Source organism: Lutjanus erythropterus, chromosome 21, assembly GCF_056507025.1.
Source record: "Lutjanus erythropterus isolate fLutEry1 chromosome 21, fLutEry1.hap2, whole genome shotgun sequence".
NCBI lineage: Eukaryota > Metazoa > Chordata > Actinopteri > Lutjaniformes > Lutjanidae > Lutjanus > Lutjanus erythropterus.
The window spans coordinates 15,242,279-15,266,653 of NC_139337.1; the positions used below are offsets into that span (position 1 = coordinate 15,242,279).

Below are 24,375 nucleotides of genomic sequence, written 5' to 3' on the forward strand. Positions count from 1 at the left end.
TTTTTCTTAAGACGTCTCAGGCTGTTCATCATTTATTTTGGATGCTTCATTAATAGTGAATGTTTTCAGAATGAATTAGTACTTCTTTACGCTAAAAAAACAAGAATTTGGAGGTGCTGCTATTTATAAATTAATATGCAATGTTGGTACTGTTCGGTTCCACTTGAGATAGAACTGGACTTTATGTGGCCCACGAACTAAAATTAGATTCATGCCCGAGAAAATCGGTTTTATGAAGGTAAAGCCTGTTATCAAATCTGATCTGTCTACACTATATCCTCTTTCTCTGCTGGTATTGTATATTACTTGTGCAAAAACCAAAAATATTGAAATAATAAAGGCTTATTAATACATTTACAAAATGTGCAAAAGGCATTTTTAAATATGAAGATCCAGTCACACGAAACAGTGAATCATTTTGGTTATATTACAATTTTTTTTTTTTAAAAGCCTATTGCCTGCCTGACGTCCCGGGTATAGGATAAATGGTCACTTGAAGACATATATCCATAAATCACGTATCTTCTTTAAGTTCTCAAGGGTTTTTTTATTATTTCAAAATATAAAGTATGCCATTTTGACAGTGAATTTGTCCCTTTTTGTCAGTAGCCCCTGAAAAAAATAGTGGTGTCGGGACATATTTTGTTTGAGATGGTCGTCAGCTGTGTGTCATTATTGTTGATTTTTCTTCTGTATGTTGTAGTCAGGGAATTTATGTTTATGAGTCAGTAAATTGTTCCAGAATGCAAATTTTGAGAAAGTGTCTCATTTGAATAATTCTCACCTTACTTTAGACAGTGAACAAGGTTTCTGTATCAGTAACAACTATTCAAAAGTAAAATGTATGTTGTTCAAGAGAAATCAACATCTCAGGTGTTGTGTTGATTTTGTTACCATTGTTTGTCTTTTCACAAATGTGGCCAAATGTAGTAGTGTTGATTCCGTTTAGGGTCAAAATTCATTCATTCGTTCATTCATTCACTCAACATTTCATTTATTCATTCATTCATTTATTCATTCATTTATTCATTCATTTATTTATCGGAGAGGTAACTATCACATTAAACTAACTGGGCTCTATAATCATTCAATTACGCCCCGAAGAATAGATAATTCAGTTTACAATTCTGAATTAGCCATAGTTTCGTTTTATTACTTAATAATTCCGTGTTATGAGGCAATGTTGTATGACACATTGTTTATAAAAAAAAAAAAAAAAAAAAAAAAAAAAAAAAAAAAAAGGTAAAACAGACGCTGATGGCATAAAACTGTTACTTCTTTCATGTGTTATGCATCTTAAATCCTGCTGTCCACCTGATTTTCTTATTCAGGTTAAATCAAATTTTACTGATATTAACAAATCTTTTTGATGAGTGACAGATGAGTGATTTAAACATCTCGACTGTGTGTGTTTCTGTGTCCTATTTTTATGATTAATTAAAATGTGAAAAAAGAGTGTTTTGAAATACAATGTCAAACAAAATCTAGATAATTGTGAAAAATTTAATCAAATGTAAAAAAATTTTGATTTAGGCCGTGTAGCCTACTTTTAGCATCCAGTAGGCCTATAATCATAAAATGTGACGTAAATGCAGCGTTGCTTGAGAATGAATAATACACTTAATTGTACTTATGGAATATTTATATAATAATCTTTTTCTTCCCTCGTAGGCAGATTAGACCAAGACTTGAACTAAATTCAAACCGCTACTTTTCAGTGAAGTAAAATGTAATTAGGCGTGTAATAAATCATAAACACAAGCACACACACACACACACAGAAAAAAAAGAGGAAAAAAATATTCAAAAGGCTTGTATTTAATTGGATGTATCCAGAAGCCTGATTTGATCCCGGGCCTCCTTAACTGAGTTATCTCCATCACCGCTGACGCAGACAGACATCTGACGCTCTGCTCCGGCTGCCCGTTTCTATTATTCCTTTATTCTGTTGATGCAAAGCAGCAGCTTTGACTGATGACCCTCCGTCACACAAAGAAAAATCCAACCGGCTTTTTCCATAAGTGTAAAATGTTTTATTTAGATGTTTTTATACTGTGCAACAGTAACAATACAATAAGTTGTACAATCGAGCGATACAAATACGGAAAACACGGGAGACATCAAAACATCTGTCATTGAGCATGAAATGGAGCTGAACAGGAGCCCAAGTCATTCCCTCAGAACAAAGGGGAATAAGAGAATAACATCATCATCGCTGATTAAATATGCATTTTGTTTCTATTTACATGTGGATTCTCTAAAACTGCTTATAACGTGTTAAAGACGTGGAACATAAGCAATCCCGATTCCACGGCAGCTACAAGAAACTGTTTTTTTTTCCCCATGTAAAAGGCAATTTAAAGTTGATTTTTCTTCCAGAGGCAATTTTTCCGTGAAGCCAGCAGCCTACACAAACTTATTTTCCTTTTGTAGGAACAAAATCGAAACACTTCCAAAAACCCGTCAAAATGAGTGGGGCACAAACACGCAGAATCGTCTTTCATAAAAGAAAAAAAAAAGTGTTATCATGAGCATGCATGTTTAAACCAACAGTTGCAAAATATCCCAACACACATGAAATAATCATGATAAACACGTTTCATTTGAAAAAGAAAATATAAAAGTCTATCCTCAGTCAGTTCTGTAAAATAAAGATGTAGCTTTAAAAGGGGATAAATGCTTAAGTCCTTCTTTCCAACTTTCTTTTTTTTTTTTTTTTATCTCAACATCAAACTCTGCTCTCATATTTAAAAAAATTCCCACGCCACCCAACTTCCTCATTCCTTTTATTTTGAAATGTCTCTGATTCCACTACGTTTAAACTTACATGATGCCAGAATATTCAGAACAACAAATGGAGAGAGAAAGAGAACATTGTCGTCTACACAATGGAACTACGTTGGCATGAAAACAGTATTAGCTGAGCGGGTGTCTGGCGTTGGCTGGTCCGGTTCAGTCCAGGGCCCCACGTCATCCAGAGGAGGTCGATGAGCCGTTCAGAGAAACCTTCCGGGGTTTGCTGCCGCTGCTGCCGAACTGAGTGTAGGACCGGCTGGGGGTCGGAGGGGCGGCACTTGAGGTCCCGTTGACATTACTGGTGCCATGAGGGAGCTGTGGGTGTGGGGACTGCGCAGGCGTGCCAGGGCTTGGCAGCGACGAGGACGTGGATGGAGCCCCAGCGGGACTCCCGGCTTTGTCGCTGGCTGAATCGCTCTCGGGACCGGATCTGCTTGCGTTGTTCTGGCCTTCCTGCTGCGCGTGGCTCACCTTCATCTTCTTACAGTTGGGTCGGACTCTGTATTTCAGAGGCAAAGGGCCGTTCTGTGAAGGAGGGTTGAATAAAGAGAGGTCACATATTATGAAAAATACACTATATCATGTGTTGCAAAACACCCGTCAGATTTGCCACCCGTAATGATGTCATGAAGGGCTAAGCACCGCCTACAGCTGGGTGAACTTCCTGCCCACTTCATATCTAGTGAATCACAGAGCTAAAACAGTGTTTCAGACAAAAATAATGAGTTTTTGAACATTAAAGTGCATGTAAACCTGTTCTATTAAAACTGACAAATACAAGCATGAACCTGAAAATGAGCACAACATGTCTCCTTTAAATATTGTAACAGCTGAATCAAAATTAATGCATAAAAGGAATAACCCAAATATAAAACTAAAAGTAAAAAAAAAAACTGTTTGAAGACGTTTTGAACCAGTTTACAATATAACACAAACAAATCAAAAAGTGCCAGTTATTTAAAAGTAAAAGGGTAAGTAATAAAAAAAAAATTTAAATGTCAATAATATACCCTGAATGACAGATCTCTTAGGAACACGGATCAAATATCATTTAAGGACAGCTACATTTTAAACTCCACAGGGAATTTGCCCCATGTAGGCCCAACAAGAAAAAAAAAATGTATATAAAATTGCCTGAACTAGAGCCCTTCCCACCCAACAGCCTCCTTTCAATTTGTTCTATGTTTAAAAAACTAAATATAAAATAAGAAATATTTTTAAAATTGACCACATCATTGTCTGCATTAGTTCTAACAAAAGGGTAGAAACCTTAGATACCAAGCAGTCTTTGCTTCCTGTACAATGTTAAACTATATCATTATATTTGATGTAAATAAATTCAAAAAGTATGATTTTTAGTTAATTAATTTGTAGAATAAATTGTAAAATGTGGATGGATGTCATTATTTTTCTGTAATTATCCCTCCCCCTTTTTTAAAAAAATTTCAAGTTTTAAAATATATGTTCCAGCTGGTGAGAGGGACATGATAGCAGTTTTTTGACAATGCAGATCACTTAAAATGATCAGTTCTTTTATATATTTTATAAACAAATATCATTATTTTAATGATTAAAAAAAAATAATATGATTTACAATTACTAGTTGCGCATCATAAATGAGGATAAAACAAATGAAAAAAAAAGTCTGTTTTGTCCAAAAAGATCTTACTCTTCTCCAGGTGTAGATGTACGCTATATCCATTAACGTGTAGTAATCTTTCAGAGGTTCGTCTTCATACATGACTTCAACCTGGAGGGAATAAAAAGGAAGAGAAACTTTTAATTTTAACAGAATAAAAACAGTAAATATATTTGCATTCAAGTGAGATGAATCAAGAATCATTTTTATCACAACTGTCTTTGAGCAACATATTTATATTCAAGTAGATTAAATGTCCAATTTATACTTGTCAAAAATGACATAAATAAATAATGAGTAAATCAATAAGGACCTGGTAGGTGCTTGGGATGTCCATTTTGCTGCGCAGAAACTTCCTCAGATGCATGACTGTCATGGCTGCTGGACACTGCAGGTACCTCTTGTTAGCCACCTGAAAAATAAAAAAAATGAGTATTCCAAAATTATACATATTACAATACATTTGTACAGAAATACATCTAAAATTATTACAGTCTGGTCCACCTTAAAAGCCGGAAAATACTGCTTCACAAGAACATAGCCATTTCTCAAGAGAAAACATTGTTTGGTCAAACTGACAGGTTTCACAACAGATGTGGCAAATAAAATATTTATCTCTTCAAAATACAGTCTACAGTATGTATCATGTATGTATCAGTATCATTCTTTTTTTTTTTTTTTTTGGAGGATGGTAACAAAAAAACAAAAAATCAGCATGCAGTACCTGATCTTTAGACGACTTGTCTTCCACTCCGCCTCTCAGTCTGTGCAGAATAAAACAAAAGTATATTTTAACAAATTTACAGCTCTGTGATATTGATGTTTTTCATGTTCCGACACCATAACTACATGCAATAACAAAATCTGATTATCATCACCAAGAACATATATATGTGTGTGTGTGTGTGTGTGTGTATATATGCATATATATAAGATATCTATCTCATGGATGCACCCACTTGTGTGAAAAATACACTTCATTGCCTCCGTCTTTTTTCCTCCCACAGATATCAGAGAGTTTCTCCCTGAAACTATATTTGACACATACAGTGCTTGTGATGTATTATTCTATTAACAGCACTTAAATGTTTATATTGTATTGCAAGGAAACTAAGAAGGCTGTCACCACCTGAAACTAGCTGATAAATTGGAAAACATAAAAACTGGTGCTGTCAGTCAGAAACCTTGTATGTCCAAAATTTTACTTTTCAAGAAATTTAAAAAATGTGTTTTTAAAATAATTAAACCAGGTGATTGTCAAAGTTGGTTGCTCATTTTGGTTGGTTTTTTTTATTGCTTTTCATTGGTTAAATATTTTTAAAACCCACAGACTGATGTAAAGGGTGACCAACAAGATTGATTTATAGTGGGGGAAAAAAAAAATAAAAAATTACAAAATATGGAGATACAAGGTTTCTGCATGACAGCAATGAAATGAAATTATTTTTGATTTTGATTTTTTTAATTCTTGAAATAATTTCATTAAGGCTGAAACATTAAATATGTATTTGTCACTTCCTTAAAAAGTATAATAATAAAATAATTATTGGAAAAAGCCAATTTGTTAACCTTAAGAAAATGTGTGTTTAGGACCAAACTCAAGCAGGATATCACAGATTTTAATAGAAGACTTGGCAGTGCTCTACCCCAGATATTTATTATACTGGACAGCAGGAAAACTACAATTGGATGATAAAAGGTTGTGTTTTCTGATGCAGGAGGAACACCATGAAGCTCAGGTTGGATCTGATCTATTAAAATTCATCCGCTCATCTGACACAAGACTTTCAAATCTAAAAACAAAATCTGATGGAATTCATGTTAATGCTACAACAATATTATTGGAACAAAGCCTACCTGTTCTGATCAAAGAACTCAATAGAGAGACTGATGATCTCGTCATCTGTGATAATTCTCTTGTCCTCATCTGCCACCTCTCCACGATCCTCATTTGATCCATTAGAAGCTGTAGACAAACACACACACAGATGAATACCCCAGAAAAACAGTTTTAAAAAAGGATGAACCAACTAATACTATATGAAACATTTAATTTCAATAAAATGCCTGTAGAATTTAAAGTATTTCATTTCTTTCAACACTTTAGGAAAAGAGATTTCCTTTTCGCTGTGGTGAAAAAAAGGAGATTAAATAACAAATTCATAGAAGTGTTTTCTAGCTCACCATCTACCGGGTGCTCCGCATAGAAGTCTCTCCTCCGCTTCATTTCATCTGAGGACATTCAGGGAAAATGAGAGCAATTACAAATCTGTTCACTTTCAGTTGTCACAGAATTATAAATCTAGTTCTTCAAATAATGATCACACCAGAATTTGGCTTTTCCAGCAATAAATGTGAATGCATTTGTCCAAAACAAGAGGATAAATCAGAAATGACTAAATGAATAGTCCAATTTGATAATATTACATTATGGATTATTTAAAAATGGCAAAAACAGCCTGCGCCTCAACGCTTGCCATACATTCCACTTTTTATTATATCATTCCACCGTGCAGGAGTGTATGTGATATAATTTATGAGACTTGGCAGTGAAACAACTGGAGTTTTGCCTGACCTATTTTGAGAGGTTTGTGCCACAGCACAGTATACAGTATAATACAAGACAAAGGCAGAAAAGCAGTACTTTACAAAATAACACAAACAACCAAATGTGAGGCAATAACAGTAGATATGATCTCAGCTCAGCAACCACAGTTCAAACAAAGCATGAACAAACAAAATATTCAAAAACAATGAAAATCTAAACGTTTCTATATAAATATTTGTTACTTTTTGGGGGGTTCGAAGTGATTAGAATTGTATATGCTCTTATGTGTTTATTTTTTATTTGCAGAAGTGGCGGTACAATTGTGGGTTTACCGGCTGACTGCAGACGAGACCAATAATCAAAAGAAAGTACGCGATGCGACAGCAGAGTGAGAGGAAAGAGAAAGGTGTTAGATACAGAGACGGTTCTGCCGTGGTGCTCTTACTTTTGAAGAGGCCGGGGACCAGTTTGTACACGATGTCCTGTAGAGTTTTGTCAGACCTGTAGAGAGGAAGAGAAACTTCAGTCAAGTCATTGAGATACTGGAATTCTTTAAATCTGCAGTTTAAACTAGAAAAACAACAGATACTGATGGTTGAATCCTTTTACTTCTCAAGAAGAGGACAGATGAAGTATGTTTTCTGTGCTTTAACTTATACTTTATTAAATGATCATACACAGCCTGTGTGTAGAACATGGACATTCATAAATGTATTCGAGGCAGTGGGGAATCGCACATATATTGTGTAAGTGTCTGAATATTTTGAACCAATTACAGGCTGCTCCAGCTGCTCAGTGGAGAAACAAAGAGGAAAACCACAAAAGGCAAGAAAGAGTCAACAATGAATGTTTAAACTATTGCCATAGTAAATAAAAACTAAATCTTTACAAATTACAAAAAAATTGAAAAAGACATGCTATGGTGTATCAGTTCAACCCATTACTCCACCAAACTAGGGCATCTTTTAGATGATTCCTTTGCCTGAAAAATCTAAAAACCAATCAGGGAAAAACTAAAAAAAAGGCAGAGCATGGCCAACAATTCACTTACTGCAGTGGTTCTCACCTTATGTTGAGCAGAGGCTTGGTTTTATGCACTTGTACATCACAAATGGGACAGTATTTGCTGGTTTCCAGGTAGCGCACAATGCACATCTTGCAAACTGCAAACAGAAAAAAAAAAAAAAGAAAGAAAGAAAAAACATCAATATCAGATGTCATCTGAAAGGATTTCCTGAATCTGAACTGGTGAGGCTAAATCTGGTTTAAGGAGAAATCTCCTCTGTAGCATTAACACTGCAGCTGGGAATAGTTTAAATCAAAGTGTATGTGGAGGAAAACGTGTAGGAAAGATTCCTGTAGGCTATAAGCTGCTGCAACATATTCTCACAGTCATTAGCATGCAAGAACTCCATGTTAACATGCAACGAAAGAGGAGTCATTGTTTTTGCTCACATGAGTGAAGACATTCGATGATGGTCGTTGCGTCTATGAAATATCCTCCACACAGGACGCACATGAGGTGAGGGTTGAGCTCAGTGATCTTTATCCTGGTCGTGCGATGCATGTTGAGAGAAAGGAGCAACAATCCTGCGAGGAAAATAAAAAAAAAAAAGACCAAGTCAAAACAAGGAGGAGCTCATGAGCGGGGCTGCGGGTTTCTTTTACAACGCAAAGGCCATTTGGAAAAAGGCTGCTGTTTGTTTGACTGTGTTAAAGCAACATAATCTTTTATGCTAATCCGATTAAAAAAAAAAAAACAAAGGGAAAGAAGCTGCGCTGGCAGATTGATAGTCACCTGACCGAGGCAGAGTGAATAATCATAAATCAATCACTTCCACTGAGGGATCGATGGAGCTCTGCGCTTCTCTGCATCCTCATCTTAAATCAACAACAGCGTTTAACACATGGGAACATCAGAGGAACAGAACAAACGAGCTTTAATGTAGACATTTTAGCTTTACTCTAAAATATTCGCACACTTGGGTCGGCCGGAACAGCTCACCAGTCGTCTACTGAGCCAAAAGAAAACTGTCATGTCTTGTAAATTATTTCAATATTTTCCTTCCTCTACACCTATACTTTTACATGGTCGGGACCTCTCCTACACTGTGGTGCGTTTCTCCTTCACAACTCATCCTGAAAGCTTTAATCTAAGAGCAACGATGGCACTCAAAAAATCTGGGTTTTATAAATCCTGATTTGGAAATATTCTGCAAAGTCTGGCGTTCAACCCGGTACTCAAACTCAAATTTACTGAAAATGTAGCTTTAAATTGGAAAGTAAATGTCAAGACAGAGACGATACAGATCTGTGGCACAAGAGTTAACGATTATAAAACAAAGCGGACCAACAACCATCACGCAGATTTCTGCCACAGCTCGAGATAAAATCAGCATCTATATCTTATCATGCATATTTCTCAATAAAACTCGAAATAAAATAGATGGATTTGACTTGTGGCCGCTCCACCAGACATTTATCAGAAACTGGGTAATTCTGGTGGAAAATAATATTCGGTGCTGGGTCTGCGCCGCCCCGGGGTGAGAGGAGGGTGATAGGAGACACCCATTCACTGCGTCAGGTGTGCCACACAGGCTACGGGGAAACCTGAGCGTTTCTATGGCAACTCCTTTTGCTTTTTAGCCCACATGGCTGGTCGCCAGTCACCAGAACAAGGCAGGATCTCCAAACCAAAACAACAGCACGGCGAGCTCTCCCTCCGGTGTGCAGAGCGGGAACAAGGAGGGACCGGAGCTCCCCGTCCCTCCGCGCTCACACACAGACACACAGCCGCTGGACTGCCAGGCTGCCGACAGCACGGCTGCCATTTTGTGGAGGAAAAAAAAAAAAAAAAGCTCGTATCGGTTCAACGGGCTGCAAGGTTTCTTTCGAAAGGGGACAAATAAAACCAGTATCCGGTGTGTTTACATGCGCTTCATAAATCTTTATGGCGCACGGGGGGGGAGTACTCGCGTCCAACTCGGAGATTAATCTCAGCTTTATGTCGCTTCGCTTTGCGCCGTGTTTTTCATGGCGTGTGCGCGATAATCAGCACCGTGCAGCAGCAACATGGCCAGGCAGCAGCGACTGCGCTGAAGTTACAGCGCACACTGGATCACACTTATTTATTCTGCGCCAATATCATCTAAAGTAACACAGAGAGTCTACAAAACGTCAACACTGTCTATAGTTTGTGCCAACTGGTATTAAACTTCACAAACCCTGTGCCACAAAGCAGAAACAAAGCTCAAACGATGAAAAGACGGTGAAATGAGTCCTTCAGTGCTTCACTATTATCGTTTTCTCATTTTATCTAATATATACGAACAATGAAGCAACTGTGTCTTAGAAGACTGGAAAACAATAATCTAATTCGGTGTGTATTAATCAAAACTGGGCTGTTAGAGCCATCAGGGCGCCCTTTGCTGCCATTTAAAGAAATAAAAACTTCATTATTGAAAGTGTAAATGTCGCCTATATACTGAACATGAGGAGGTGACCCTCTCTCTTTAAACACTGGATGACAGCCAGCCCGTCCAGCAGCTCTAAAGCCACACTGTTACTTCATGGAGCCACAGCCGGCACCATGCCCGAGTCCCGGCCGGTCTCAATGCTCCAACCGACCTCTCCTGGCCGTCTCTGAACAGACAAGTTTGGACAGCGACTCCGCTCCAAGGATGCCTCACAACACAGATGGATAATGATGGGTAATGTCTACATATGAGCAGGGTGCCTGTTGCGCCATTAATCGATTGGCTGGTATTTGGACAACTGCTTCCCTCCTGTCCTGTGGGAGGACACTTTTTTTAAGATATCAAAGTCGATCAATCGAGAAATCCAAACGTCAAGAAGTTATGTCATGCTGAGAACGAATCAACCAACCAGCTAATCATTCTGCTCCAGACTTCCATCGTGGGTTTAGTTATGAATACAGACACTGACTGTACATTGAACATGCAGCTTACACGTCACATATATTCTTTTGATATGGACAGTAGACAGTTTAATTATGGAGTCAGCGTTGATAACACATTATCAGTTCATCAGAAAACAACCACTGAATCTTTTATCACAACAAAGCAGCAACAAACGACGAGATTCCTCCTATGGTTTTTGCAGTGACCCAAATCTCATTTATTCCCAAACAAGACCAGCTCCTCTTGTAAAGGTTCCCCCGCCACGTAAATCAACAGCAGCTGGAAATAACCCAATTAAAATCAGCAATGCGAAAAAACCAACCGCTGTCAGTCAGTTTAGGAAATCTTGAAATGAATAGCTGGAGATTCTTATTTAACCACACGACTGACACTTACTGAAGTCACCACAGACAAGAAGAAACTTTCATTTCGTGTGTAAAATTGTGCCCTGAAAACCATCCTATCTGTTGGCTACATTATTACATCTATCCACAGACCCATGAGGCTGTCAACCTGCAACCCCGAGTGGGGGAAAATACATTCATTTTAACCAATTAAGCATAAACAGGGTCCCCAACAGCATTCATGAGGAAAATTATATTTTTTTATCCCCCAAAGAGGCAGAGCCCGCCTGGCTCATGTCTGCCTGTCCTGTACCACCATATTCAGAGGCACAAAGTGCGCCAGCATTCAGTCGTATGAAGGTGAAAATATGGAAATCCATAATGAGCCTAAATGTCAACAAACAACACTCCATGCTGGCCAAAGCCCATATGGAATAACGTGAATTTACCGATGCTTTGGTTGAGACACAACCAGCCTTTTGTATCCTGGCGCGACGAGTCGCCTACATTTTTTTTAAATTTCTCTAAAACCCAACTATCCTCATTAATTAAGATAATCATACACGGATAGATAAACAGTCACAGTGCGTGATTAACCACAATCCAAGTGTTTACCAAGCAGCCGTCATCAAACATTTATGTTCAATTGAAATGGGTTGCCTCCATGTCACGTTTATGGGTCCAATCCAAGTTAAGTTAATAAATCCAACATTTGGTCAAATACACCCAAAACCAACATACCACCCAGTTCACAACACCCTAAACATCCCAACTCTATAAAATAAACACGCTGTGTGGAAATATGGGCGCAGAAGGAGCGTTTGCAGCACTTGCTGCTGTTAACATCTCAGCCAACACAGCCTGCTTCGCCTGAGATCTCCCACTTTACATAAATCCAAACGACACAAGGCGAAACCAAACCGCGATCAACTCATACAGACACGTTACTGAACCTTATATCATGCAACGCTGCGTGTGCGTGAGTCTTAATTCGCGTTTGTGCCCGAGCAGGGAACATCTTTTGCGAAAAAAGTGGTGCGCAGACACACACGGAGCTCCACGTCGGTGATCGCTGCAGCCACCGTTGAAAGCTCCACATCCACCGCTGGATCGCTGCGTACAAACACACAAAAGCAGCCACCCCAAACCCCTCATTCTGCCCCCGTTAGTTAGAGACGATATCGAATAAGACATACCTAGAGGCTCGGCTGGGAATCGGTGGGTCTTGAGGCGAATAGACAATGAAAGTTGGGAGGCGATCAGCAGAAAATGAATAGGAGCCGAGCCGCCATCTTGAAGCAGGCTGCAGACGCTGTCAGTGGCGGAGAGCGCACGGCGGACCGGAGCGCATTTCAGATGTGGCGAATAAAACTCCTCTTTTCCTCGCCGCTTTTCCACACAGCGCGTGTACGATCCGCGACTTCAGTAGAGCCCGGTCCTCCGGCTTCGGCTCGGGAAGGCTCCCACTTCGGCAGCGATAACTTTGCCTCCAAAATATCCGCTTCACCCCCCAGTAAAATGCAGCAGTGTGTGTGTGCTCCGTGGAAACCGACACCGTCCCCAAAATGGCTTGTAGTTCGACCGCCCCGCTTTGGTCACGTGGTTTGGTTGCTTAAGGGTGCCTTGGAATTATTGTCGGTGTATGTTGTTTCTCCTAATCTACTACGCATGATGCAAAATAACACACAAAACACACACATGTACGTTTTAATAACCTTTTAACCACCAAGTCTCTTAAAGTACTCATCAAATTGTGCTTTACTCGAGCTGATTTCACACCAGGCGGCTGCTTAAGGGCGCATAAAAATTACTGTCGGTGTATGCTGTTTCTCCTGATCTACGCATGATGCAAAATAACACATAAAACACACATGTACATGTGAATAGCGTTTTATCCCGTAACTCTTAGGAGAAACTCAGCAGTTTGAGCTTTATTCGCGCTGAAATGACACAATGCAGCTGGTTAAGGACGCATAAAAATTACTGTCGTTGTATTCATGCTCTTTCTAATGTATGACGCATGTTTTAAAATAACCCAAAACACACATGCATTCACTTTGACACACTTTTAAGCACGTAAATGCGCAAACCATGCGCTAATATGTCTCCTACTTTCGCTAAAATGGTACTGACATCTAGAAAGTAGGCTACTGATGGTGTTCCCTCGTCCCTCTCATGTTAAAAATAACCGCAGCACACGCACTCACACACGTTCATGTCGTTTTGACCGTCAAAATCTCTCAGCCCCCCTCTATCTGTCGATCTATTGGAGCACCAGGCAGCAATGTTATGCATCTTTTTAAAAAAAAAAAAAAAAAAAAAGACCCACGCAGTTGGTTAAAAAAAACGTCCATGTGACAAATGGCTCTGGTGTCAAACCTTTGTCACAGGCTGTCCTGACATCTGCAAAAAATGCGCCGCAACTTCCACTTGATGAATGTGAGCCTTTATCCTTCAGCCAGCGCCGCAGAAAATGAAGGCATCTCGGATGTTTATGGAATCTGAGCCGCCGTGGCGCTTCAGCTGAGGAGCTTTTGAACTTTCAGCTTGAGGTGGATGCAGAAAACAAAACAGAGGACCAAAATTCTCTAACAGCAGTTCAATCTTAAAACTCACAGAACTATGTTGGTAGTATTTTATAAATGTCTCCCATCAGCCCTCCAGAAATATCAGGGCTGATCCTCTTGTTACAACAAATGCTGCAGGAAAGAAAATACACTGCTGTCATGCAGCTATGGCAAAAATCCTATTCAGGCTGGTAAGTGTTGACAAAACACATGCCTACCAGTGACTTCACTGGCTCCGTGTTCAAACGAAATGTCTCACACCTCTCTCACACAAAACCTAATATGACAGTGACATCGAATGTTTCTTAAAAAAAAATATTTCCCCAATAAAAACAAATCACATCGAGCATTAAAATGATTCAAAACACAAGGCGGGTTTTATTTTATTTTTGTTTTGTTTTATTGAAACAAAAGTTGGAATGGTTTCTCGTCTCGTGTCACGTACAAAAGAAGCTATAAGGAGATGAGCAATGCCGCTGAAGTTCAGTGCTTTGTGGTGCAGAAGAGAAGGCGAGGAAACAGGACACCAGCATCACATCTGACTGGCTTTCTCCACACTCTTGGCAGCGTCTTTGAGTTTTCCCACCAAATCCTGAAAGCAAGCAATCATTGGTCATTTTCAACGGGGATAAAAACGCCGAAGATGACCTAAAGTATCACACGGAAAAACATTTAAAAAATCATATCAACGTTACGAGTTATACTCATTATTAATAAGAATAAAGCAAATTCATGAGTTCGGAATTTCTGATTCAGACTGCAGTGACTTCCATTAGACTGTTATTCATCAAATATTTTGCATGGTGAGTGTGATCTCAGCCACATTATTTAAATACACGTCAAACAGCCAGTCACACGGGAATTTTACCATTTTTCAAAAGCTTCAGTCATGATACACTTCTTTATAAATAAGGTCAACTTATTGCGTCATCACCATCAATACAATCTATCGGCGTTTGTTTCATACCTTAAGGTTTAACTGCAGTAATCAAAATCCCGTCCATGTACAAAAATTCAACGAAAGCTACTTCATTTCTACATCAAACACACAGATGCAGTGATGCAATTTAATACGTGTAGTTTCTTTGGAAGTTCCCTTGTTTTAAGTGGAAAACTAAACAACAGCAACCAGCTCAATGATCAGCTCTTCCCATTTTTTGTTTTGGATTTGACGTAATCAGGCTGGATGTGGCGCGTTAAGAAATAAAAATGACACGTGAAGAGCAAGTTGACACCGACTAAAAGGCAGTACACAAGCAACAAAATCCCTCCTGTACCTGTAGCTGCTCCATTGTGCAGGTGAAGTTTATATCTTCCGACGAGCCTTCATTCTAACAAAAAGGAATAAACACACTCACTGTTATACAACTGAACATGCCTGGAAGTGGAGGCATAGAAACGTGTTTGCGTCTCACCTCAGTATTCATAGATATCAAGTAGAAAGGCTCGTTGACCTTATCGACTTGTGCGTTCTGTTGGAGAAACAAACATTTTAGCATGACGGAAGAAACTGTGCAAAAAATGTGCTGCAAAAGTTATTCATACGCACCTTCATGTGGTATTGTAGACGCCATGACACGTCGGTAACATGAGGTGGACACCTTCCTATGCTAGAAGAGGATGATAAAGAGAGATGCAGAAAATGAGCAGGGGCTGAGGGAAGTCTTTATAAAGCGACAATAATATAACGATGAGAGAAAAGTGATGGAGAAAAGGCACATATATGTTCTGAAAAGTAGCTGCATCTCATGTGATTATTTTAGCCCAGTCGTTTCCGTTGTCAGTGAATGGAATATTTGACCTTATTTAACCACATGCTCCAAACTTATGTGCCATGAAATTTTGGGGACAGATTAACAGACTCGAAGTGTTATATATGAAATTGCAGTTTATTTGCAGATATTGAATGACGTCGCGAAGCCTTACTTCTCAATTTAGAAGAAGACGACTAAGTATATAAGTTGCAGACATTGTGGCTCTTTCACAAAGAGCGCTTATTTATGGCGCGTCATAAAGCAGCATTTACATTGCGATTAATCACACTCCTTGACCTTTTCGTCCTGACACACAAAATGCCCTCTGTTCTGTTCCTGTTTTCTCTTCCCTACATTTCTGCCAATGCGATCCACAGATTGTGTTAAAACTCGGATATTCACTTATGTTGATCCGTGCGTTATTTTTTTCCCACACCTGATGTCTTCAACCGTCATCCTACCAGCATATGAAAGGGAAAGTTCACCCCCAAATCAAAAATATATAATTTCTCTTGGCCTGTAGTGCTATTTATCCATCTAGATTTTTTTTGTGTGTGTGTGAGCAGCAGAGTTTGGGAGTTATTGGCCACATAGATGACTGATGACACCCATCTTGTGGTGCTAAAGCACCAAAACTATAATTAAAAAAAAAAATTAAATAAATAAAAATCAAAACCAGCGTCTCTTTTCAAAAATCATGACCCAGTTACTCAAGATAATCCACTGACCTTGTTGTGACCAGTTTTATGTGGGAACTAGTTTATTTCTAATAGAAAAGTACTTCTGATAGATTAAAGTATACCGATGTTAAGAATCTACCAGAATCTACACGACCTATAGTTCTGTTAGATTCTTCTGCAAAAACAAAATAATTCCTACATCAAACTGCTCACAACAAGATCTGTTATCTTGAGTAACTGGGTCTTGATTTTTGGAAAGAGACACTGGTTTAGAATTTTTTGAGCACCATAAACTGTATGCCAATTTAGTCCCATTATATAACAGAGAAGGCAGACATCTCAAAACTCTGCAACTTACACCAAAAAAAGATGGATAAATGGTACTACAGGCCAGGGGGGAAAAAAATATGTATTTTTCTCCCTTTAACAAACAAGGACAAGTACCTGAGGTCCCCAGGGAGAATCAACTAGTGTAAGAAATAACCATCATAGCAAAGTGTTAAAAGTATTTCTCTCACATAACATTATTTGTTATGTAATTAATGTCACCTGAAGGGGAAAAATGCTAATTATTATTTTAGCAAAGACATGGATAACTTGCATGTTGTGTAAAACAAACATAAAGAGAGCACATGAGGAAATCTGTGTCTTTGCAAGCGCCCCAAGCCCCTGATAGTGTGATACTTTAAATGAGGACCCATGGCAAACATGAACATGAATCAATGAATAGTTCCATCTATTGAGGCTGCATGGAGGAGTTGGGTGCTTTTGACTATTTGTGTGACGTTGCTGTTTTTAAAAAGCACTGATTAAAACACAAACAGAAAATGATATGAAGTCATTATGAACAACTTGATTGAAGAAAACTGGAAAGATAGAATAAAGCATTTGTCAGATATGACAAAAAATATTCCTCTGAGGATACCCCAGTCAGTAAGATTAAGGTTAACAGTGGTGTGGAGTGGAAAATTAAATTGGAAAAACCTTTAGTTTGTAACAATCACTGAACCATCGATGAGCAAAATCGTTAAGTTATTATTCTGCTATGTTAAACTTACACAGCTTAAAAAATATTCCAGTTAAGTCTGATTAACTTTTCAACTCAAAACAGCATAATCGCCTCCACAAATCTCTGCACCACTGACAGCTCAGGCTTACCTTACTAATAGATGTTCCAGCTCTTTTTTATGTTTCTGTAAAACAGAACATGTATCAATGAGTTATGGAGCAAGTCAGTCATAGTTACAAAACCACATGAAAAAACAAACAAACACATGATTTAATAAATACATTAATGATTGAGCTGTCACCTGATGTGTGTTATAGAATATTTCTATTCTTTCTGCACTGAATGTGAGTTCTTCAAGGCAGGAGCTGTAAGAACAAAACAACACTTTAATTAGAGGCTGATTTCACAAAACTGTCTTTACTTTACACCGTCTTTTTAAAACAGTCATATTCGTGACATGTTTACAATGTCATTCTAATTGCACTTCTCCTTTTTCAAAAAAAAGAGTCTGTATTTAAGTTCAGTGTAGGCTGACGTCTCCATTGTCTAATTCAAGACATTTCAAAAGCAGTTTTAGAATGTGAAGAAACATCATGAGCGAGCCTGATGTGTTGAATATGCAAGACATTGCACAGATATAACAAAATAAACTTGATGTCAGCATAGATGAAGATAAATGGGATGTGATGTAGAACCATACAAAAGAAGCTAACTGTGACAGATTGTTGCAATTTAAAATCCTACAGCATTTGCAAATTTGTCCTAACAAAAGATATAAAATGAACCACCTGCCTACTGATATTTTTTATTGGCACCTACACTCACACTATGTTTTGTCCTGTAATAAAATCCAAGTATATGCGATGGCTATTTAGCAATGGAAAAAATATGTTTGGTGTAGCTTTGCATATGAACCCTGTTTCTTTGCAACTGTTAGTGTTCGCTCTCATCAACTATCCCTCTGCTTCACTCCGCAGAGGGATAGTTGATGAAGATATAGACTCCATATCTCCACTTTTCCATATCCACAGCGGCTTCAACCCTTGAAAGTATTCTTTTTGAGTAATTATGGATCCCCTTTTTGTACCTTGCTCATAATGCCTTAATGTAATGGTCCTTTGTCTTGAGTTTTTATTAGTATATCCTGGGTTTTTTTTTTATTTTCTTAAAAAGCACCTATTATGCTGTTAAAGGGACAATTCACCCCAAAATCAGTACATTTTTTTCTCCTCCTGTAAAGCTATTTTTCCAACCAGCCGAGTTCTGAAGATATCAGCTGTACAGATGTTTGCCTCCTCAGGAAGATAATGGAACTAGACTGCACTCAGCTTGTGGCGCTCAAAGCACCAAAAAAAATACATTTGGAAAAATCCATCAGCAATCCACAGCAATCCTGCAGTTCTGGTTCATTCTACTGTGGAAGGAAAATAGTTCCTACACGAAACTGCTCACAACAAGGTCAGTGGAAATTTCTGGTGACCAGGTCATGATTTCTGGAAAGAGACACTCAGGCTGAATCTTTCAAATATATCCTTTAGCAACAAAACACTCTAGATGAATAAATAGCTTTACAGAAACATGTAGAAATATGCAGGGTTTTTTTTTATTTTGGGGTGGACTGTACCTATCTTTAATTCTTTTTTTTCCCCTGTAATATTTTTTGAACTGTCACTACTTTTTCATGCTGATTGTGTAGACCAATGGCATGCTGAGTGCTTTGCTGTGTTTACTAAAAAAACGAGTTTAACTCAATTGGGGGGAAAAAAGAACATGACAACCTTAAAGCTGAGCTTTTAAAGGAAGCAAAAAAGAAAAGGGGAAAAAAAAACCCAACTTCCTGTAAGTCTGAATGATTCTTTAGCTGTATGTTGTTGCTTGTTTGCTGGATGATCACACACACATATCTTCTATATCCTGAAAACAGCCCTAATAATGATCAGAATAACACCTTGCCTTCTCTAATTATAAATCACACACAGACAAAAAACTAAATCTGAAAGGGCAGTTCACTCCAAAAACCAAAAAATGTTTTACTTTGCTACTTTCCTTCTATGATATAAAGAAAGTAGTTCCTACAAGAAACTGTTCACAACAAGGTATGTGGCTTATTTTGAGCAGCTGGGTCACAATTTCTCTAAAAAACAAACTGCTGTTAATTTTTCAAATGTATTTTATTGGTGTTTTAAGCACCACAAGCTGAGTACAAATTATATTTGAGAGAAATCTGACATCTCCATGGCTGCAATCTCCAAAACTCTGCAGCTCACACCAACACAATGAAGATGAATAAATAGCAATTAAGGCAGAAAAACAGGACTATGTATTTTTTAATTTGGTGTGAACTGTCCCTTTAAGGCAATGCAAATGAGCAATAGTGAGAAAATGCATTCTAAAAATAAGCTACCACTGATCTGTTCAGACCAATATGTCAAATGCAGCTACAGTAACCATAATTTTAAGTGATTTATATCAATTTGCAGTTCCATAGAACTTGCTAACTTCACTGGCAATTTCAAATGCTCCTTAATAATGTTTATTCCTTGTTTATCTGTGGAAATATTTCTGCTGGTGCACAAGACACTTTACATAAAGACAGCACATTAAGAACACAACAGCAGCATGGACAATGAACTAATGTCAGTAACAACACTACATTGTTTTGCAGTTTTAAAAAAAAATGCAATCTGTGTACAATATTTTGCTGCTAGTTTTATGAAGAATAAGACAATTAGGGCTGCAACTAACGATTATTTTCATCATTGATTAATCTGTCAATCACTTTCTCGATTAAATGATTAATTGTTTGGTCTGTAAAATGTCAGAAAATGGTGAATGAATGTTAATTAGTATTTTCCAAAAGCCAAGGGTGATGTCCTCAGAGGTTTTGTTTTGTCCACAGCCTAAAGATTCATTCACTGACATTTAAGAAGCTGAAACCAGAGAATCTGGACTTTAAAAAATGACTTAAAACAATTAATACATTTTAAAAGTAGTTGCCAATCAATTTAAGCATTGACAACCAATTAATTGATCCACTAACCATAGTAGCTCTAAAGACAATATTTCACATATTTAATTAATTTAATGTATTGCTGCAATCCTGGATGGTTTCATTGTCTCTTGGGAGACGCAATCAGCAGGTCACATTATTCCTTACGTGCAACATGCTTCAGAGCAGCACATTTCCTGTCACACTGTGTGATACGAGCACAATTTTCACAGCCATGAACTGACAACTAATGAAACTATTTTTAGACGTTCACCACCAGCATGTACACTGCTAGGCTACACGTTACAGGAAACCTTCTTGTGTCTGCTGTCGCTTACCTTATCGCTGACTTGTCAGCGTTTTGTTTGACCGCCTCCAGCATGAAGGTGGTCGCTGCAGTGTGAGTCTGTTTGAGCAGAATCCTGTCGATCTGCTTCAGCTCGGGCTGATCTGTAACCACAGAAAACACGGTATGTGTGAGGACGCAACATGCAGCTTCTCGATATCCTCTATGGACAGAGCAGACGCGTTTGATTGCTATAAATGATGTGCGATCCATACTCGTGCTCTCCAGATTGACGTGCGGAATGGGAATCAATGACGATTTGCATGTGAATGGACCCCTCAGCTGCATCAGCCAGGGGTCCTTTGTTTGTTTGTATACTGAACATTTCACTTTCTAAATTATTCTGCCATTAAAAAAAAAAGGGGGGTGGACTGCTGCAGAGGTTGGACAACACTAGAACTGCAATTAACAATTACTTTCATTGTCGATTAATCCGTCGATTTTATTTTATTTTATTGATTAATCAAGGAATTGTTTGGTCCATAATATGTCAGAAAATGGTTAAAAAAATACCGACTGATGTTTCCCAAAATCCACAAGCAGAACATAAAGGAGTAACAAACCATAGGATATCCACATTTAAGAAGTGTAATCGAAGTATTTTGACTTCTTCCTTTACCCTCTCTTAAAAAAATCAGTCAAACTGCTGTTTTGTCAATAAAATGTCCAAATATTGTGGAAAATGTCAGTCAGTATTTCCCAAAGCCCAAGATGAAGTACTAAAATGTCTTGTTTTGTCTTCGCTGCAAAGATATTTACTCTCATAGAGGTGTAAAGAAGCCAGAAAATATTCACTGTTAAGAAGCTGGAATAAGAAAAGTTTGACCTTTTTTTTAAATGACTCAAACGGATTAATCAGTTAGTTGTTTGGTCCATAAAATGTCAGAAAATGAAGAAAAATATTGATAAGCATTTCCAAAAGCCCAACATGACGTCCTCAATATTTTGTTTTGCCCACAACCCAAAGATTCAGTTTACTGTCATAAAAGACTGAAAAATAGAAAATATTCACATTAAAGAAGCTGAATCAGAGTCACTTTACTTTTTCTTTCAGCCTCTTTAAAAAATCCTCAAACCAATTAATCAATCAGCTGTTTCTTCTATAAAATGTCCAAATATGGTGAAAAACATCAGTGTTTCTTTTTGTCCACAACCCAAAAATATTAAGTTTACTGCCATGATGCTAAAATTAGTCAAACCGATTAATCAACTAGTTGTTTGGTCTATAAATTGTCAGAAAACTGTGAAAAATGTTGATCAACTTTTCCCAAAGCCCAAGATGGTCCTCAAATGTCACAGCCCATGCTATTTCGTTTACTGTCATAGAGGAGTAAATAAACACGAGATATTACCTTTTAGAAGCTGGAATCAGAGAATGTTGATCTTTTTGCTCAAAAATGACAATCAAACAGATTAACCAATTATCAAAATAGTTGTAGATTCATTTGTTTAATCAATTTATAATCAATTACTATTGCAGCTCTAGACAACACATTATAGTCTATGGAAACTAGCCACGAAGCTTTACCTATTGCACGAGGAAGCCAAGTCTGTTGTCATTTCGCATAATTTAGATTTACTGCTTGAATCCAGAACTGATCAGTGTTGCGTTCAAAGACCTGCTACGAAGCGGACAAAAGCGAACAATCAGACGTCTCTTAATGACCAGTTTCGACTAACTGGTGATTGAAATAGTCTAACATTGTGTTTCTAGTATGCTGAGTAGCCTTAATGCCAGTTTAAATGACAAAAGGAGATCACGAGTGGCCGTGTGATGAATGCAAAGCAGGCAGCAGAAGAGGCTAACATCGCTTTAGCTCAGCTGCTGTGCGGCTGTCTGCTGATCCTCGCCTCATCAAAGATCTTAATATAAACACGGGTAAACCGGTTTAGAACAACTCGCAGCACGCAACAGAGCGGTAAAACCCGCAAACATCGCGTCAGTTCGTCCACGCATCCACACCGAGAGGGAATCAGGAAGCACGGCGGAGACAAAAGCAAGCGGCGTCGGGGAGAAGGAGAGGCGGCAGCGGCTCACCGAGCACTCCCGGGTCGGCCCGGGTGGAGAGCAGGCTCCGGTAAGACACGTCCAGCAGCACCTGGAAGCTGCTCTGGTCGAAGGTGGACGGGTCTGAGAGGGATTGTAGCCCTCTCTGCACTGACTCAGACAACTCCATTTTGCAAGAGGGGTGACCCACGACACCAGACCACGTGACGGATCAGCTGATGTGGAGCGGCAGAGGGCTGAACCGAGGAGCTGAGACGATCAGAGCCAGAGCCGAGCTGGAGCTGGAGAGAAATCACCAGAGGCTCCTCAAATAGCCTAGACGTGTAGGGAGAGGATTTCTGAGGGAGTTTGTTGAGCATGATGGTTGTTCATTGCACTTTTCTCCTTGTCGCTCTAACCTATAACTACTCTTTGCACCAAGGAGGCTATAAAGGATAACTTGTACACTGGATTTTGATTGTCATACAGAAAGTTTTGTTGAATGATCCACTTCAGATGTTTGGAGAAATAATTGAAACACAAAATAAAGTTTTTTTTTTTCAAAATAGGTGGTTCTAAAAGGTTCTATTGTAGACAAAGCATGCATATTATTGCAAATAGGCGTGCTAGAGAATGTGTTTTTACTGCATTTTTAAAGGCAAACTATGTAGGATTTCCCCCAAAAATCAATGCATAAACTCATAAACAATCCATATCAGTCATCACCCAAGATCCTCCGCCAGTGTGTGTCTGCCTGCGTCCACAGAGACCCCGCCCTCCGCTTATACCTTCTTTTTTTTCTCATTATTTTGCTGTGCTCAGGACGCTTCGACTCAACATTTACATGTCTTTCTTGCGTATTTATAAGCAGCAACTCAGTTATTCTACTTTTAAAGTCGGTTAAAGATAGCTTCATTTCTAAACAGCTAGAGACCAAACACAACAACAAGCTGGTGAATTTTAAAAGATGTTAGTCTCACCAATAGGAAGTGATAAATGGTAAGAACCTCAGCTGGACCCTGTAATAAACTGGTAACTGCTGAGAATCTGAGAGGGTCATCTGAAGATGGTAGCAGGTGTCACCAGTTGTGCAGCAGACCTACCAGTCAAAAACCTAGCTCAAACTGGACATGCTGGCTACCAACTGAACTCAAGCTGGCGTTTCCAGTATTTTAACAAATGTTAAAACAATATTAGGAACTCATCACAAATAAATGAGAGTGCAATGGAAATCATTTTACTCACTTGCTGCAGTTACATCCAATGATGGAAGAAGTTCTCATATCTTTTTTTCAAGTAAAAAGTGGCAATACTACAGTGTAGACATAATTACAAGTAAAAATCCTTCATTCAAAACTGTAGTTCAAAAGTATTTGCATCAAAATTTACAGTACCAAAAGTAATTAAGTAATACTCTGCATTGAAAACACCATGGTGCAAGCAGTATTTAGGTCCTTTATTTAATCATAAGTAGGAATACCACACTGTGAAAGCACTCTGCAACAGGTAAAATTCCTGCATTAAACACCTTACTAAAGTAAAAGTATGTAAGTATTATCAGCAAAATGTACTGAAAGTATGAAAGGTAAAAGCAGTCATTCTCCGGTAAAATATATCTGATGTTTTTGGATTAATATTACAGCTGCAATAACGTGTGTTGCATTTTACTGCTGTAGATGTTTAGGGTTGAGCTCTTTTTGACTACTTTATACTGTTGGTTTGTTTAATCTATCCAGTAATATATTGTCCTATAAAATCATAACCACATGTCTCTAAAGAGTCAACTTTTCATGTGT

The 24,375-nt window shown here is 38.3% G+C and overlaps 2 protein-coding genes across 2 annotated transcripts; both read right to left on the reverse strand.

The window, feature by feature from the left end:
- Positions 1-2,010: 2,010 nt before the first annotated feature.
- On the reverse strand, positions 2,011-12,827 carry bmi1a (BMI1 proto-oncogene, polycomb ring finger a). Its single transcript, XM_084746814.1, has 10 exons — positions 12,444-12,827; positions 8,439-8,573; positions 8,050-8,146; positions 7,429-7,484; positions 6,620-6,667; positions 6,293-6,401; positions 5,160-5,199; positions 4,749-4,847; positions 4,466-4,546; positions 2,011-3,321 (listed from the first exon to the last, which is right to left on the reverse strand). The coding sequence occupies exons 2-10, from the start codon at positions 8,548-8,550 to the stop codon at positions 2,971-2,973; spliced, it is 993 nt and encodes a 330-aa protein (XP_084602940.1). The 5' UTR covers positions 8,551-8,573; positions 12,444-12,827; the 3' UTR covers positions 2,011-2,970.
- Positions 12,828-14,190: 1,363 nt separating this feature from the next.
- Positions 14,191-22,868, reverse strand: commd3 (COMM domain containing 3). Its single transcript, XM_084746813.1, has 8 exons — positions 22,631-22,868; positions 20,585-20,696; positions 17,559-17,622; positions 17,407-17,441; positions 15,364-15,424; positions 15,230-15,286; positions 15,092-15,145; positions 14,191-14,406 (listed from the first exon to the last, which is right to left on the reverse strand). Exons 1-8 carry the CDS (start codon positions 22,767-22,769, stop codon positions 14,347-14,349), a joined length of 582 nt encoding a protein of 193 aa, XP_084602939.1. The 5' UTR covers positions 22,770-22,868; the 3' UTR covers positions 14,191-14,346.
- Positions 22,869-24,375: the final 1,507 nt, after the last annotated feature.

Coding starts and splice junctions, on each gene's coding strand:
- bmi1a (XM_084746814.1), bottom strand. CDS start 8,550: ATGCATCGCACGACCAGGATAAAGATCACTGAGCTCAACCCTCACCTC. Junction 4,547..4,748: donor ACATCCCAAGCACCTACCAG/GTCCTTATTGAT, acceptor TATTCCCTCCAG/GTTGAAGTCATGTATGAAGA. Junction 3,322..4,465: donor ACATCTACACCTGGAGAAGA/GTAAGATCTTTT, acceptor CCTCCTTCACAG/AACGGCCCTTTGCCTCTGAA.
- commd3 (XM_084746813.1), bottom strand. CDS start 22,769: ATGGAGTTGTCTGAGTCAGTGCAGAGAGGGCTACAATCCCTCTCAGAC. Junction 17,623..20,584: donor GCTGACAAGTCAGCGATAAG/GTAAGCGACAGC, acceptor TTGTTCTTACAG/CTCCTGCCTTGAAGAACTCA. Junction 15,146..15,229: donor TGATATCTATGAATACTGAG/GTGAGACGCAAA, acceptor CCTTTTTGTTAG/AATGAAGGCTCGTCGGAAGA.